This window comes from Desmodus rotundus, chromosome X, assembly GCF_022682495.2.
Source record: "Desmodus rotundus isolate HL8 chromosome X, HLdesRot8A.1, whole genome shotgun sequence".
Classification (NCBI taxonomy): Eukaryota; Metazoa; Chordata; class Mammalia; order Chiroptera; family Phyllostomidae; genus Desmodus; species Desmodus rotundus.
This window is the reverse complement of record NC_071400.1, coordinates 82620920-82638957: the sequence shown is the minus strand read 5'-3', so window position 1 is coordinate 82638957 and position 18038 is coordinate 82620920. Positions and strand designations below refer to the sequence as shown.

General features: G+C 40.0%; 1 protein-coding gene across 1 annotated transcript; it reads right to left on the bottom strand.

The window, feature by feature from the left end:
- Positions 1–1143: 1143 nt before the first annotated feature.
- On the bottom strand, positions 1144–6230 carry NR0B1 (nuclear receptor subfamily 0 group B member 1). The gene is made up of 2 exons (XM_024557545.3): positions 5237–6230; positions 1144–1701 (listed from the first exon to the last, which is right to left on the bottom strand). Exons 1-2 carry the CDS (start codon positions 6219–6221, stop codon positions 1457–1459), a joined length of 1230 nt encoding a protein of 409 aa, XP_024413313.2. The 5' UTR covers positions 6222–6230; the 3' UTR covers positions 1144–1456.
- Between the last annotated feature and the right edge of the window lie 11808 nt (positions 6231–18038).

Genomic DNA, 18038 nt, shown 5'->3' with positions numbered 1-18038 from the left:
GTAGATTATTCTGAAATTTCAATTATATGGATTACTGCTTTGACATTAAGGTAGTTGGTAGATCTGCCACCAGATAGTTTATTTAATGTGTTGATAAAGAAGCACATATATTATGTATGCCACATTTGAGAATATTTTTTAAATTTAACTTTTTAAAGAGATTTTACTTTTTATTTTTAGAGAAAGGGGAAGGGAAAGGGAAAGAGAGGGAGAAAAACATTAATGTGTGAGAGAAACATTGATTGGTTGCCTCTGACACTACCTGGCCTGCAACCCAGGTATATTCCCTGATGGGGAATAGAACCTACAACCCCCTGGTTCACAGGCCAGAACTCAATCCACTGAGCCATACCAGCTGGAGCTAAGATTTAACACTTTCAATATATTTTGACATATTACCTTTGCAATCACAACTATTTTATTTGCTGTGTTATTCTGACAGCCTGATTCTGAGATGTCCATAGGATTCACCACATAGCCAAAGGGATCTACACAAAAGAAAGTTGAAGACTCCTTGCAATGGGTCTAGATGTATTAATCACTAATGGGCAATTTATTACCTATAAATGAATAAACATTCAGTGCCCTAAATTTTATCCAGAGACAAGAAAGAACTAGTTCTACAGATGACATTTAAAGGGGTCACAGGAGCCAACAACAAAGTCACTTGATTTCATACTATGCTTGTTCAATGTGACAGTTACCTCTATAATATATCTAAAAGGTAAGATATAATTGGGGATTTATAATGATGTTGATCCTTCTGGAACTATAGAATGTAAGTTTCTTGTTGACCTTTATTTACTGTGTGCAGAAAAATCCCAAACTAAAACTCTGAAAAACTTGTACTTCACTCTCAGGTGCCTCTAAGATTGCAGACTACCACTTGACTCTACTTGGTACAAAGACAGACTTCCATACAGCTGTTGGAAGTGGAAACGAAGGCAGAGACAAGTTGACCCTCACTGGCATGGGCATGTCATAATATTAAATGCCATAATGCCATCTACAAAGGTAACTTAATTTTTGTTTATGTTGACTAGGTTTTAAAATATTTTCTGAAGTCTTAAGCCCTGATGAAAACTTTTGCAATCAAGTTAATGGTTGACACCTTAACATTTATTACACCTTAACATTTATTAAAACAATATTACAGATTTGATTTTAGCAGGTTCAGTGGAGAGTCGCTAAACTTGTAAAAATAGCTTATTAGTATAGTACGCTGTTCATTCTTTAAAGATGTACAGAGATATGTTACCTGTTGCAAATTTTTTCCTTCACAGTGAACCACAATGAAACAGGGGATTATCTAATTGTCTCTAACTAAACTGAATACAAAAATACTATGCATGTAAAAATACTAAGAAAGTTTATTTTATGCTATTTACACTCTTCTATACACAGCTCCTTATCATTTCTTCATGGCGAACTGCACTTGTGTGGCCCACAGATGCCTTTATAAATTCGTGCAAAGCATCTCCAACATCATATCATCCATGCTGACCCCGCCGATGATGGGCCTGAAGAATAGTTCAGCAATGGCAGTGGCACTGATGAACCGAAGCTCAAAAAGGACACTATTCAGTTCAGCAACTCTGGCATGGAACCTCCTGTGCATCATCCTGGTGTGTTCGCCAAGGATCTGCTGAGTTCCCCACTGAAGTCCCTGAACGTACTTCACACACTGCAGGCCTGGCAGATCTGGAAGAGAAAACAAGAGAAAAATCTCTTTGTTATTGACAGCTCACTCACAGAGTCCTTTGCTAGCCTTTTTATTTATTTAAAAGTTTTTTTTTATTTTATTGATTCTAGAGAGAGGGGAAGGGAGGAAGAAAGGGGGAGAGAAACATCGATCAGTTGCCTCTTGTACACAACCCAACTGGGACTGAACCTGCAACCCAGGCATGTGCCCTGACTGGGAATCAAACCAACGACCTTTCGGTTTGCAGGATGACACCCAACCAACTGAACCACACCAGCCAGGGCCTTTGCTAGCTTTTTAAATATATCCATTTATGCCCCTTCCCAAATTAAACAAGAGCTCAAGCTTCCTGGTGAAAAAGGCTTTCTAGACCAAGGATAAATGCCAAACCAGGTCTAAATTTTCAGAAGCAATGCTTTCAAGAATGAAACATTATATAATTATTCTTACTTATTATCCACTATGTTTGTATCCTCACACTTAAAAACTGCTGGCCGTGAGCCAACAAATGCACACTTAATTCAATGTGACCGTAGAATATAGTTTAATGAATCATTGCTCCAGTTCACTATCTGTACGAATATGAAGAAAGTAAAATTATTTCAAGAAGTGAGCACTTTAGCATTTACCTGTGGGAAACAGGCCATTGTACAATGACAAGAAGTTCTGCCAGCTGACAAATATTTTACCATCCTCCCTTGAGTTTTCCACCACTATAATAATTATCCAGCCAATGGTGGTAAACTTCAGAGACACAAACTGTGGCTCACTATCTTGTTTTAATTATTTACCTGCAGCCTGATTTTAGTCTTGAGTCCTATAATAATTTAAGAGATAACACCAGCCACTTAGCTCATTCTACCATGATTTCTGTATTGGGGGAAGGTGTTAAAAAAAAAAAGAGTGATTCTAATGAGTGCTCCAAAAGGCTCTTTTTTAAAAATCACTTTAAAGTAAGAGGTCTTTGAAACCATTGCTTTACAGCCATTAAAAGGTTAAAAAGTCAACATGAAAACATCATGGATTGCAACATGGTTCAAAAGTAACTTTTCAAATAGAGAACACATGACCTTCTTGCAGTCCAGTGTGAAACCCAAGTAAAAATGAGTGAAATACAATGCAGGAAAGATGAAGTGCCTATAAATTTAAGAAGGTGGTAAGAGGAGGCTGCTTTTTAAAGTCCTTTGATACTCCATAATATTACTGTAAAGTTCTTCAACTTGTATTTAATTAATCACCAATTTATCATTCTGTTTAAGTGATGTCAATGATGATTGCAATCATTTTCCTTCTCTTTTTATACAAAATGCAACCAAGAAGCATTTCAAAAGCACCATGCTAATCCTCACAGAGTAGCAGAAGCAGTGTCCTTTAAAAAATAATAATGGCAATAAATGAGTTATTCCTATTATAGGCAAATACCAAATTTGATAAATAAATTGAAAGCAAAAAAAAGCAGCATCTCTAATCCATATTCCAATTCTAATTACCCCAGTCCACACATTAACATCCCCTACTACCTACAGCTCATTATCCAGGCTTGGGACCCAGCCTGGATAATGAGCTGAATTTATTGAGTTTGAATTTCATTGATGAGGGTAAGAAGAGGCTTGTGTGAAACTCCACAGAAACATAAAGCTCCTCTAGGTCAGATTTATGGCTCATTAAAACTTTATCATGTGAACTCTACATTACTTTTGTCTGCTTTCATACCACACATCCCCTTTTTACATCTCACCCCCCCTAAAATGGCTTTTTCCCCAAAAAAAGGCTTGCCTTCAAAGTAAATTCAGGGAAGAAAGAAAGGTGGATAGATGGACTCCACAGTAAAAAAAAAAAAAAAAAAAAAAAAAAAAGTTAAACATAAAGATCAGGGGATCCAAAAGGATAAACAGCAAAGAAAGTACACACACTTAAGAGGTTTCACTTTTCCTCCCAATACAGGTGCATTTGTGTTTTAAATACACTCAGCTGTTTGGGAGGATTCTGAAAAGCAGATCAAGAATAAGGGAGATTGTGTGTGTGTGTGTGTGTGTGTGTGTGTGAAAAGTGTGCAAAACAACAAAATGGGGTGAAGAAAAAGAGGGAAACTAGTGAAATGTAATCTGTAATCTTCTGGAAACTGGCCCCTGTCTTATCTTTGTGTCCCAACAGAACAAGGCACATGATAGATGTTTAATAACACAGGCTGAAGGAAAGAGTAAACTATTTCCCAATGATCTTAAGAACCACCTGGGGCACTTGAATGCAGGTTTGCAGACCCTGGACCAGAGCTACTTAATAAGAATCTGTAGGGGCGGGGCCTAAAGAGACTTTAAACAAGCCCCCTCTGCCCCAGCCCAAATGTTTCTAATGCACAGGCAAGTTTGGAAGATGATATAATCACAATGTTACCTACAATGATCGCTGGGATGAGCTGAAGTTTCTAGGTCCTGAAATATATTTGACTTGTAAATGAATTCTTTTCCCACTAAAAACTGCTCTATACACCTTCAAAAATGCTAGGCAGGAGGTAAGGACATAACCTGAGACTCCTGGTGTCAGGAAAAAAATGTTATGAAAACTATCCCAGTGCAAGCTGCCTGGAAACTTCCTGCCCACTGTGGCCCTTTTGGAAGCACTCTGGTTGAAGATGACTTTAGTAGTAGGACATACTTGAGACTAGGTTCTAGGCTGTCCAGGCAGATGTTCTCCCATGATTTGGTTGCAGTGTGTGGAGGACGGTGTCTAACGCCCAAGAGACATTGGGCCCAGGAGAGAGGAGGCCCATGCTCCACAACTCACTGGCCATTCACTATGCAGTTAGGTCCCTTGGGACTAGGCTACCTAATCTGTGAATGGGACAGAGGACAAAGGAACTTGATTAGGAGGTCTCTAAGGTCTTTTCAAGCTCTAATATACAATGCTCCTGCTCACAGTCCCTAGTGTGTCATTTCCCTGCCCCATGCTAGTCTGATATTCACAGACACAGTACAGCTGCTTAGGACCATAAAAATGACCGTTCAGAGAAAGACCCATGAAACACTGAGTTCTGTCCTGCCTGACAGTGTCCCCAGGGGATGGTCTCCCTATGGGTCCTTCATAAATGTCTCATTTCTTGCCAACCTTAATAGAGACCCTCCAACAGAAAGGTTCTAGAAAATTTCAGAGCTGGGTTTCAGAAAACGTTGCAGACTTTGCAGTAAACACAAACTTTTTTACAGCTATGCTACTGGATTTAAAAGACTAGAGGAGGCGGAATACCCATGTCCCTTGAAGGCACAGACTTTTGTGTCGTAACAGAAAGTTAGAGGGAGATAAGTACAAAACCTCAACAAAGTACGCCCCTCCTCTAGGATGAGTTTCTGGCAGCAGCCCACCCACGAGAAGTGGTTTCTGGAGCTCCTCCAACTGTGCTGAGTTAGTAGACATTCTTCACTTTTGCCCAGACACTCCCCTGACCACTGAACGCTCTTCAGTGCCTGAGTCCTGGTAGGCACTGCGGAATCCCCTATTGATCAGAGAAAACCCAGGGCCGGAGGCCGGCGCCCTTACCTGGGGTAAAGAGCACGATCCCCTTGAGGTAGGCGTACTCCTTGGAACTGATGTCCATGCTCCAGCACTTGGCAAGGAAGCTCTTAATAGCTTGGACCTCGGTGGCTGACGGCAAACGCCCGGCCTCTGTTGGCCGCACCAAGTGTTGCCGCTGCGTAGGGAGAGGCGGCGGCGCCTCGCCGGCGGTCTCCCGCCGCCTGGTGGTGAGGATACTCTGCAGGGGACTGAGCTCGGTGGTCTCCATAGTCTCGAAGCTCACGCGATCCTGGGCCAGCTCCAGCATGAGTAGTGGCGCCCAGCCGCTGCGCACCAGCACCAGCTGCTGGTCCAGGGGCAGAACCTGGAAACACGGTAAGTACTTGACGAAGCGCATCGTCTTCAACAGGCTCGCTGAAGCTGCCTCGCAGGCCACCTGTGGACTCTTGAGGGCCACTCGCCGTTGTGCACCATTCCAGCGGTTCCACCAGGGGGCCCCCGGCCGCACTCCCCGCTGAGCCGCGTGCATTTGTTTTGAGCTTGTGGGCATTTTGTTGAGGATGCTGCTGCCCTGTCGTGAGTGGTTTTCACCACACAAGCAGCAGCGGTATTTGAGCGCCATAGCCCGCCTGCGCGGCGGCCCCTCTCTGCCCACCGGCGGCTCCGAGCCGCAGGAGCAGCCCCAGCATGCCCCCGCCAGCCGTGCCTTGGGCGCCTCAGAAGCTTCTTGCGTTTGTTTTGCGCTCGTGAGCATGTGGTAGAGAATGCTGCCTTGCCGTGGGTGGTCTTCACCGCAAAAACAGCAGCGGTACAGGACCGCCAGTGGCTGCCTACTTGGCAGCCCCTCTCTGCCCACCGGGGGCTCCACGCCACAAGAGCAGCCCAGGCATGCGTCCCTCCGCCGTACCTTGGCTTCCTCCGCTGCTTCTGAAGTCTCCTGCATTTGCTTAGCGCTCACGAGCATGTTGTAGAGGATGCTGCTCGGCCACTGATGGTTTTCACCCGCCATGACCGCGGTGTCCGCAGCCCAGCTCCGTCCAGTGGCCAGCGCCTGGGATCTATTTATACTGAGCGCGCACGCACGCGCGTCGGCTGTCTCCGCCTGGGCAGGGGCGTGGAGTGGGGCGCGGCACTGCACACCCAAGTGTTTGGTGGTGACTTAGGAGGTCCAAACGGGGCAGATGCGCCTTAACGGCTGGAAGTGGAAGAGAAACGGAGGCATGAGAACACCTGGACACTTCCCTTTTTCTTTTCATTACACCCTTCCCTGCTTCTGGAAGACCAGAGCAGAGTGCAAGGAACAGGTATTTGGGGCACTGTTCCAACTTTCTCCATTGATTCCGGGCATCTAATTTGTTCCCTTTATTGGGAGGGTAGGGGTGCCTAAAACGGGAGAAATTTCTATGCCATCTTTGCAAACTTTCATTGAATGATCAAACTTTATATGACTTCTATTTTGTATATGGATAGAAAAGTCTCATTTTCAGGGACCTTGAAAAATACAGACTATGGGAACTTGGTAGAAATGTCCAACCTCAGGCCCCAACCAGAACTTCTGACTCTGAATCTGCATTTTAACGAGGTTCCCAGAAGATTTGCATGCACCTTAAATTAGGGAAAGCACTGGTCTAAAGATGCTGTCATAAACATTTTTGATTAATTCAATTAATACTTATGACACCCACTCTGTCACAGATGCTGTGTTAGAGAGCTGGAGACAGCAATCAGGATGTCAAAGTGGCTAATATTTGGGGATATAATAATCAGAAGGGGCTAAAGTTTCTATGAAACTTTGAATTCCTCTAGATGTATTATATTGGGCAGCTGTGTAATTCACATTTCTTCTCCCACTGTCTCTAAATGAATAATGAGAAACACAGGTTTCAGGGAACACAGATCCTTTGGTCCTCACTTGCCTCCTTCTTTGAGTTCCATACAGGTGTTGAAATCAGTGGATTTCTCCATATTACCACCTGCCCCTTCCGTAACTAGCTGATTATTTCACCAACCCCGTTAGGTAACATTAAAATCACAACCTTTTAGTCCTCATCTTTATTTTTTTAAGATTATTTATTTATTTATAGACAGAAGGGAAGGGAAAGAGAGAGGGAGAGAAACATCAATGTGTGGTTGCTTCTCACACGCCCCCTACTGGGGACCTGGCCTGCAACCCAGGCATGTGCCCTGACTGGGAATCGAACCAGTGACCCTTTGGTTTGCAGTCTGGCACTCAATCCACTGAGCCACACCAGTCAGGGCCAATTCCTCATCTTTAAAATGGGATGTTTATTTAGTGATCTTTTGGGTCCAGGATTGAAGACGTGGAGCAGTAAAAGGGACTGCTGTATGCCTCTGGTATAGGATCCTCTTTCTCTTCTTTCAGTTTCTCTTAAAACCTGAAATGGTGAGCATAGGAGGAAAACCTAGGAGACATATATTTTGCATTCAACCCAGAAATTTATTCTGCCTGTAAGAGTCCCTATAACACTGTGGTTAAATCTCTAGCACTGATACCAGATTGCTTCCAGATTTACCAGATTTTAATTCTGGCCCTGACACTTTGTAGCTCCCTGGCCTTGGGAAATATATTAGTTTCCTATTGCTGTTGTAACAAATTATCACAAATTTAGCGACTTAAGCAACAAATTTATTGTGTTACAGTCCAAGAGGACAGAACTCTGAAATCAGTTTCACTGGACTAAAATCAAGGTGATATTTCTTCCAAAAGCTCTAGGGGATAATCTATTCCCTTGCCTTTTCCAGCTTCTATAAGCTGCCTGCATTCCTTGGCTCCTAGCCACATCACTCAGACTCTGCTTTTATCTTCTTTCTGACTCTTTTAAGGATTTTAAAAATTATATTGGGTAAACCCAGATAGAAAATCTAGACCAATCTCTTCATCTCAAATTTTTTCAATCACATCTGCAAAGTCCCTTTTACCATGTAAGATAACACATTCACAGGTTCTGAGGATTAGGACTTGGACATCTTGGGGGGGGGGGCATTATTTAGCCTTTCACAGGAAAGCTACTGTACCTCAGTTTCCTTATTTGTCAAACATGGACAATAGTCTCTGTGAGGTAATCCTTGTACGTGTTAATTTATATAATGAATGTTTGCTTGGTACAAAAACATTGGATGTATCAACCATTATACTCCCATTCCTTTTTTAATAATGTGGAATAATTTCAGGTTTAGGATGTGATACTATACATCAGCACCACCATTATTCTATCTCTCCTAAGGAAGCCCACCCTCACCCTCCACCCAGAAGCTGTCTCATTTTCTTCTGCATGTCCACATTTCTTGGCCTAGACTCAAAACACTGGATGGGTTACCTGGTACCCAACAGTGATGTATATTGGAAATGTTATCTCTTCCCATTTCATCATTTGCCATTTCTATCATTTGAGCTACTACTTTGAGATGGTTATTTTTGCTTCTACAGTCTTCCTGCTTGATTAAGCCACCAATCACCCTAGCTGAAAACCCAGCTGGCGTCAGTCCTACCTTAAGTTGCCAGTGCTAGTTACTTTTAACTATGTTACCCCGTGTTATTTTCTTCCTAACACTTATCAGAATCTGATTTGATTGATTTCTTTAGTTATTTGATGCTTGATTGTCACACACACACACACACACACACACACACTAGTATAAAAGTTCCTTGAGACAAGGAATAAGTCATTCTGTATCCCAGCAACTGGAACAATGTCTGGTATGCAGTAGATACTCAAAAATATATTTGTTGGCCACCCATATCTTTACATAAAGAGGAGAAGGCTACAGTTTGTACTCTAGACACAGAGAACAAGCATTCCCACACAACTATTACTGCAGTGAATCTTAAGGGAAGAGAAGTTAGCAGGCCCCATTTAACTCAGAGCTTTCTGGAAACTTTTTCTTGATACTCAGAGTGCTTCAGGCACTGTGGTATAAAGTAACAAGAGGACGAGTTAACAGTCTGAAGACATGACTTTGAATTTGGGCTCTTTCACTCTAAAGATATATATTATATTCAGCCTTCACACTTAACTTCAGCCTTCACACTTGTGAAATGGGGAAAAATACTGTACACCAATATAAACTGTACACCCCAAGCCCCTTCAAAGGTTGTTTTTTCCCTCTCAATATATTCCTTTATTAAACATTTGCTGACCTCTTAATTACATTAAAATATAAAGCAACTTAAGTTTATACTTATACTCTTTCTAATGATTTAACATCAAACATTTAACATAATGTTAACCTTTTCAGCTATGAAATCAGAAAAAAATGCTATAAACTATTGTAATATATGCACACTAAACCTGTATAATTCAAGGGTTTTTCTAAATCTCTTTCATCTTATAACTGTATTTTTAAAAATCCTAGTAACTTAAACTCATTTTTTGTGACTTTAATCATTCACACCTCGCACTTATTAGATGCCTTTGACTTTGACTTTCAGACATTGTCTCAAACTGAAACTTCCATACAGTGCTGAGAACCATGCACTTGTAATATATTGGTTATAATTTAAACTTCCCAGGAGCAGACTCTTCTGATTTTTTTTACTTGTGGTTTGTTTGTTTGTTTGTTTGTTTGAAGTTGTGATCCTCTATTTGCTACTCTGAAGGACTTTCTAGGTTCTTTGGATTGACTGTTTCTAAGAAGAGATTGCCTGCTTGTCCTTCATAAGTATTCATCTTTGGAAATGTCAAGAAAAAACTGACTTCATCTTTACACTTTCCATTTTTTTTTCCCCGAATGAATAGCTCCTGAGAAACAAAATCATCTAAACACGTCAGGAATGCTAACTTAGAGGTTGCTACAGTGAAGATGTAACCTTCTAAGGCAGGCACAACTTTCTTCATTTGATTTGTTCCTTGTCCTTAGACCACTGTGACAGCTAGACAAAAGGGCACTCATCAACTGCCCTGTCATGTGCCAAGTTTGTCCACAACTACAATTTGGGTATTTACACTGAGTCATTGTTCAACTGACCTTGGTCAGTTGGCCACCTGCTCTTCAGAGTCCATTATCTGTTCCAACTCAGGGTGGGAGTAAAGCTGCTCTGCCTGCCTGCATGCAACCTTCAACTGCAAAGCAATGCAGTTTTCACTAAAGGATGTAGGCATGAAGTACAAGTGGGGATAAAGCCAGGTAAAATTGTAAAATTGACCTTTGCACAGCAAGCTGCTCTTGACCTGAGAAGGCTCTATGATCTGAAACCTAATATGAATTTTCAATCCAGGCTGAAAAGAGCTGGAATGCCTCAGAATTAAGCTCCTTCAGTAAACAGGTGACAGGGAGTAACAGTAGGGTTTTCCTGATTTTTCAAGGTAAATATTGGGTAAACACTATTGTAGAAGAATAGTGGCTGATCAAATCCAAGACATAGCCTTCCTCCTTTTCCTTTCCAAGACCCAGATGTCTAAAGTTCTTTTCTTGTGAATGAATTAATAGGCTTTAGTTGCTGACTCATGAAACCCCTGAAGACAATCTAGTCATCATTATTTATTTACTTTTGAATAAGCAACAAAGAAGGCCTTAGGGGTCACATAGGTGCTGAGCTGGAATAATGACTCTCATAGGCAGAGTAATTCGCAAATTTTCTAAAGTCAGCTTTCCAAATCACACAAACAGCTACTCCATTCAAGGAAAATGTTCATCAAATCAACTCGTTTTACTGCATCTATCAATTCTGAATCCATCTCAATACCACATGTTGATCAAATTGTCTAATTAAAAAATGTAATTGACTGACACGTTAAAAAATGATTGTCCCATTGGTTGACAAGATACTAAAACTGATTTGACTGGTCACTTTGAAAATCACTGTTCCCTTGGTCCACATAACTATGTCCCCTAATGGTGATGGTAATGTTAGTTAGAGACTCCCATTGTATCAAAGTCTGGAACTGTTGTAATATCTCCCTCCCAGGAACTTGCTTTCTTTTCCCATCCAACTTCTCTTACAACATATTTCCCACAATCATTATACCTAGAGTGCCTTGTATATTGCCTGGAATATCAAAGACACTCAAAAACAACTGTTGACAAAACAGTGAGTGAAAGGTTTCTTCCACTTTACTAGGTTGCCCAATCATTGCTCCTCCTTTCCCATGATTGTGTGTGTTTTAACAATCTTGCCAGCCCTGGTGGAAAGACCCTAAGTCCCTTCTGCTAGTTTGATAATCTTAAAAATGAGAGCGAATATTTTATCTGTGTTTACTTCACAAAGTTGTCAACTGTATGGAATGATTAACCATGCCTCACAATTGTGAGTTATTACAGTTACATTGCAATTTCTTTAAGTTGGAAGTATCAGACTTTGTGATGTGATATATTGCTCAAATAAATCAAGTTTGTGCACTTGAAATTCTCTCTCTCTCTCTCTCTCTCTGTGTATATATATATATATTTATATAATGCATTATATTTATATAATGCATTTGAAATAAGGGATCCTACAATTGACAATAGGTCACTCAAGTTGGGAGTTAAATATGCTTAACGTTAACAGTGCCATCAACCTAATTGTTTTCCCTGAGCTCACAATAACAAACATATGAAGAACAAAAAAATTAATGAGTGTATGTGCATTTCTTTACAACAGAACCAAATGCTGGAGATGCAGAAAATCAAAATTTTATTTCCAAACTGATGTTTTTGCCATGATGGGTGTAGCTGGATTATTAAGAAGTAGCTGTCTTAGCTTGAGTTCTCAGAAGCAGGGCACTACACAAGGATTGTGTGCACATGCCAGGAAGATGACCCCAGGAAGCAGTGGTGAGGATGCAGGAGAAGTGAAACTGGGAAAGAGGGAAGGCCAATATCGAGGTGCATTGCTGAGGTCACTGTTGTGAGCAGTAGAGATCACTCCTCCAGGGCCTCCAAGAATTGCCCATCAAAGGAGGTGGCAGCAGTATTTATTCATTAGTTTCCATCCCCCAAGGGTGAATATTTCCACCAATATCCATGGTGTTACAAAGCAGAGTTCCTATTTTAAAAGCCAAAACTGTGTACCTACCTGTTTGGAATCAAGGGTATGGGCAAGAAGATACAAAGCAGGGACTCTGAGAGGGACAGATTATTCTTGTCTAGATGCCCTGAAATCAATCCAGTTGATAAGGGAATTGGTTGAGGAGAGACAATAATGACCTCAGCGCTCTTTTGCTGAGCTTGCTCATCTTTAAAAACCATGTTACCATAATGTCCCAGGCCGTTTAATTCCTTAGATAAGTAAGGCTTGAGTAGAGGAGGCCAGCAAGAACATTCACCCAGAACTGGATAATATTTGTTCTGACTCAGTCTTTATTCAACAGTGTTACCAGCCACTGTTACAAAGTGGAAAAACAAAAGCAAAAATTCCACTATGTTTATCAGTAATACAACCATATTTCACCAGACATCTACAACTTTTTTGCAAAAGTAGGAGTTGTAGCATTACAGGTATCCTTTGGGTATTTCTAAAGACTGACATTATTCACAGGTTTTTAATATTTGATCAATCTATTCAAAGAAGTTTTAGCAAAACCAGAAATTTCACATAGGCCTCCTCTTCAGACCTGAGGTATGGCAGGATCCAGGTACTCTAACTACATTTCTAGACCTGTTTCTTGAAGCCTTCTGGCATCTCATTCCAATGTGAGTTTTCCTTGACTCATATCTTGCAAGCAACCCAGTAGCCAATTTTATCAATTCCACCTTCAAAATGTATCTCAGATCCAACACTTTCCCATCACTATCATCACTATACCATGGCTGAAGCCACCATCTTGTCCAACCTCAACTCCTGCAATAACCTCCTCACTGGTTATGGTTCTCCAAATAAAGAGTGATGCTTAAATATGTGAGCTTGTTGTATAGCTTTTCATCACACTTAGAAAAATGCAGTGGTGTAGGCCCTTACTCTTAGAATCCTACAGGATCTGGCCCTGGCTCTCTCTAACTCCTATCCCTCACTCACTCTGCTCCAGCTATATGGCCTTGTTGATATTCCTCAAACCTGAAACCTCCCTCATCCAGATTGCTGCACCTCCTCCTGCAGATAATCACATGGTTCATTCTTTTAACTTCCATTTGGCTTTGCTCAAATATCATGTCCTCAGAAAGGCTCTCCCTGTCTGACTTCCCTGCCTAAAACAACACCTCTGCACTCTTTATCCTTCTTGCCTGCTTATCATTATACATCTACATGTATATTTATTGGATAATTTGTTTCTTGTTCACCTCTCCCGTGAAAATACACAGTCTATGAGAGTGCAGACTGAGACATTCCTGCTATGTGCCTAGCACCAGGAATAGTGCCTGGAACATGGTAAGTGATGAGTAATTTGGAGTGGTTATTCTCCAGATCTCCTAAACCTGACTGCCTGTGTGGAATTTCATTTTCATTCTCCTATTGACTGAGCAAGCTACTCTATGGACAGTTCCTTAATTAATTACCTGAACAAGTAACTGTCCAGCAAACCACTCCCACTTTTCATGCCTCCTCTTTACCAGGTGGAAAATGCCATCCTTCTCAGTAGCTTTTTCCTGTGTGTTTTCCGGGTCATGGTTTCCCCTGCCCTGCTTTATCTATCAATGTAACAATATCTCCCTTCCATCTTCCATCTATACAAATCTCTGTTCCCATGGATTTGTTTCCTTCTCAAAGCTGTAATCAATTTATCTTGTCTGTACCATTTACTGTGTCATTTCAATAGGATTCTGAGGAGAGGTAAATGTTTCTGTTCTGCCTGATACCTTGAGCCACAAGCTCCTGGTTAACAATTTAGTAAACATGAAAGTGTTAGGACTCTGTGGTGTGTGTGTGCGTTTTCTTTAGAATTTGTATAATGTGAGAAAATATTCCAAGGGACTTAGCCCAAAATGATCTGGTACCCACAGTTTTCAAGATGGTGGAATTTGGTTTATAGGCCACTAAAGGGAAACTGCAGTGCCACTTCTGTGACCTCCCTCCAGCTGAAGTCTGATGGATGGAAGCAAAAGATGCCATTACAGACCAGACCCTTAGGTAACCTTTCAGTAGCATTTGAAGTGAGCATTCCACATATGAGAAAGGACACACACAAATAAGAAATTAAATGTTTCATAACAATTCTGCTAAAACTACAAGTACTGTAAATAAAATATAACTTGCCATTTCTCTTGTATCTAGAATTGTATTTATAAGAAAGGTTCTAACAACCTTTCCGCATTCATCTCTCAAATTTTGCCCCATATTATAGATGCGCATGCAGATATTAGACATCCCAAAATATATCATGCTTCTTACTATTTCTTTAAAAATTAAATTCTTCCAAAAATTGCCAGTTAATTTTTTTCAAATTATGTAATTATATCATTACTATAATTTACAATGTTGTTTTAGGATCAGAAAATAATTTAACTGTTAGGTAATTGCAAGCTAGTATATTAAATTAAATATTTGTGGATGAAACTGCTAAGCCTGACAGGCCTGCAGGAGGCCTGCGTGATGGCCTTGCAAACTTGGGGACCTAAAGTAATCACATAGGATGGTGTGAAGTTAAAAACTTGCCAACTAAAAATAGGTCATGGTAGGCAGTAATGTCGAATCTCCCCTGACAAAAGTTAATCTTTACTTTTAGTGGGCCTATTGTTTTTTTGCATCTATGATAACATACATTTGGAATGTCAAATTTCCTTTTTCTGGATCCCTCAAAGCACAGGCACCATGGGGAGACCCTCTGCACCATGGATCCCACAAATCCCCTAGTTGTTATTGTTATCATGTTAATTGTTGATTGCTAACTATCCTGTACCACCTGTGTAAAAGAAGTATGTGACCATAATTTTATGTTCTATTCAATCCCAGGGGCTTCCCTACTTTGCTTTCTCCAGCCTTCCTAATCTGCCAGCAGTAGATTTCATGTATTGCAACCCAATTATGCCTTCTCTTTTGATTGTAACGTATAAAATAAGGTGCAAAACTGTTGTTTTCTGGAGCAATTTCTCAATCCATTCAGGTTTTGCTCCCCAGCAATTGTTGTCAGTTTGGCTGAAATAAACTCATAAAAATTCTTTAAAAAAGAAAAGAAGAGAAAAATAAATAAATCAATTCTTTTTACACCTCAATACTTTCGAATATGGTATTTGTTTCTGGAATGTCCTTTGGTTTTTTCAAAAAATCTTCGAACCTTTACATAGATTTCCAAATTCAAGTTCAGTGTCATTTCCTACATGAAGCATTCCCCAAACCCCTTAAATAGGGTTTGTCTGTCTTTCTTCAATGTAATCGTATGCCTTATGTGTACTTTCCACATGTCCTATGAACTTTCAACATATTGTTTATAATTATTTTGATGTATTTATTCCCTATTATAAAATGAGGTTCTTGAGGATGTAAATAATGTCTCATTCATTTTTGTAGTCAGTATCTTCTTCATATTTGGATCTATATAAGTCAGTTTGGGCTAGTTATGCTATATAACAACTCACCCCCCAACCCTTGATGGTCTATAACAGCAAAGGTGTGTTTCTTGCTTACATTATAATGGGTAGGTTGTGGTTCTGTTTCATGCTATCTTCACTCCAAGGCCTAGGTTGATAGAGCAAATTACATTTGCAACATGGATGGTTTTCTAACAAATAGAAAAGAAATAAGGTGGTTCATGAGATTATACACCTTTCTGGGTATCCACCCCCAAAATTAAAACATTTATTCATAAAGATATATGAACCCCTGTGTTCACTGAACAAGTATTCATAGTGGGCAAAACATGGACACAATGAAAGTGTCCTTTGATAGATGATTGAATAAAGAAGTTGTGATACATATATATAACAGTACTACTCAGCTATGATTAAAGATGAAATACTGCCATTTGTGGCAATATGGATGAGTCTTGAGAATACCATGCTAGACAAAATAAGTCAGAAAAAAATCAAGAACCATACGATTTCACTAATATGTGGGATATAAAATTTAAAGTAACAAGTAAACAAACAAACAAAACCTCATAGACAACAGTATGGTGGTTACCAGAGGGAAAGGGGGGTAGGGGGCAGTAGTAAAGGGCAAAGGGGGTCAAATATATTGTGATGGAAGGAGATTTGACTTTGCCTGCTGACCATGCAATGCGGTGTATAGATGATGTATTATAGAATTGGACACTTGAAACCTATGTAATTTTATTAATCAAGGTCACCCCAATAAATTTAATAAAAATAAAAAGGTTTGTTTTGACACTCAATCATTCAATCCAAAATCATAGTATGTTAAACAATATAGAAGTTCATTCTATCTCATTCATAATTGATCTGGGGACAGAAACTTCATGGCTGTTAAGACATTTCCATGTCCATCAAGGATCCCTCATGGACATCCTTCTATCTTCCTTTTTCTCTACAACTGTTAGCCTACTGCTTATGGTCAAAATAGCTGCTTTGCCTCCAGCCATTGAATCTACATGCCAGCCATCAGAAAGATGGATGAGACAAGGAATGAGTGGTAATCTCTTTGACCATGTTTACAAAAAAGCTAACATGTTGCAGTTTACATATCATGAGCAGAACTTAGTCACAAAGCCACAGCTGGCTGAAAGGAAGAGTGGGAAATGTGATCTTTACACAGCCATATGCCCTGGTAAAAACTCGGGTTCTTTTACAAGATAAGTAGCAAATGGATTTTGGGGTATAAAGTCATCTCAGGTATAGAATGCTTCAAAATATAAAATAAATATGCTATTCTATCTGACTTGTAAAATAATATATGCCTTTTCTGCCTTAGCCATTCTCCTTTCCCCTGCCCTTGCCACCCACCACCCAGCCTGTAGGCCTTAACACAAATATTCAAGCTTCTCTATGATTTTGTAATATGTGGCTCCTACAGAGAAGTGTGAGTTATATATTTACTGTATTTTGAAATAAGTGCTTTTTACCTAGAGTTCTCATTCTGAGCACCAAAATATGAGTGGTTCTCGTCGAGGTCTAACAAGTGACAATCTATCAAAAACATTACTCAAAAAGGTTCATTTTATTGGTGTAAAGTTCATATAACACAAAATTTACCATTTTAACCATTTTGTGGACAATGCCTTTTAGTATATTTACAATGCTGTGCACCCATCACCACTATCTAATTTCAGTACATTTTCATCATCTCAAAAAGAAACCCTGAACCCATCAAGCAATTACTGCACATTCCTCCCTTCCACCAAACTCTAGCAAGCATTAATTTGCTTTCTGTCTGTATGGATTTACCTTATTCTGCACATTTCTAATAAATGAAATCATGCAATATGTAGCCTTTTGTGTTTCACTTATTTTAATTTGCATAGTGTTTTCAAAACTCATCCATGTTGTAGGGTGTATCAGTACTTCATTCCTTTTTATGGCCAAATTTATTCCATTATGTGAATACTCCACATCTTGTCTATCCATTCATCAATTAATGGACACTTGTTTTTTTCCACTTTTGGGCTATTATTACTAATGCTGCTATAAATATTCACATGCAAATTTTTGTTTGGACCTACATTTTTACTTTTCTTGGGTATAAATATCTAGGAGTAGACTTGCTGGGTGATACGGTAATTCTATATTTAACATTTTGATGAACAGCCAAACTGTTTTCCACAGTGCCTAAGCTATTTTACATTCTCACCAACAATATAAGCTTTACAACTTACACACATTCTCACCAACAGTTACTTTGTGTTTGTCTGTTTTTTTTTATTGTTGTTCAAGTACAGTTGTCTCGAATTTTCCCCTACCACTCCCCCCCCATCCCCGCCTCCCACCCTCAATCCTGCCCCCTTTGGCTTTGTCCATGTGTCCTTTATATATGTTCCTTGATGACTCTTCACCTATTTCC

What these genes read in the sequence shown, in the direction of transcription:
- NR0B1 (XM_024557545.3), bottom strand. Translation starts at nt 6,221, where the DNA reads ATGGCGGGTGAAAACCATCAGTGGCCGAGCAGCATCCTCTACAACATG. An exon ending in GATCGTGCTCTTTACCCCAG is followed by an intron (nt 1,702 to 5,236) that starts GTAAGGGCGCCG and finishes TTTCTCTTCCAG; the next exon opens with ATCTGCCAGGCCTGCAGTGT.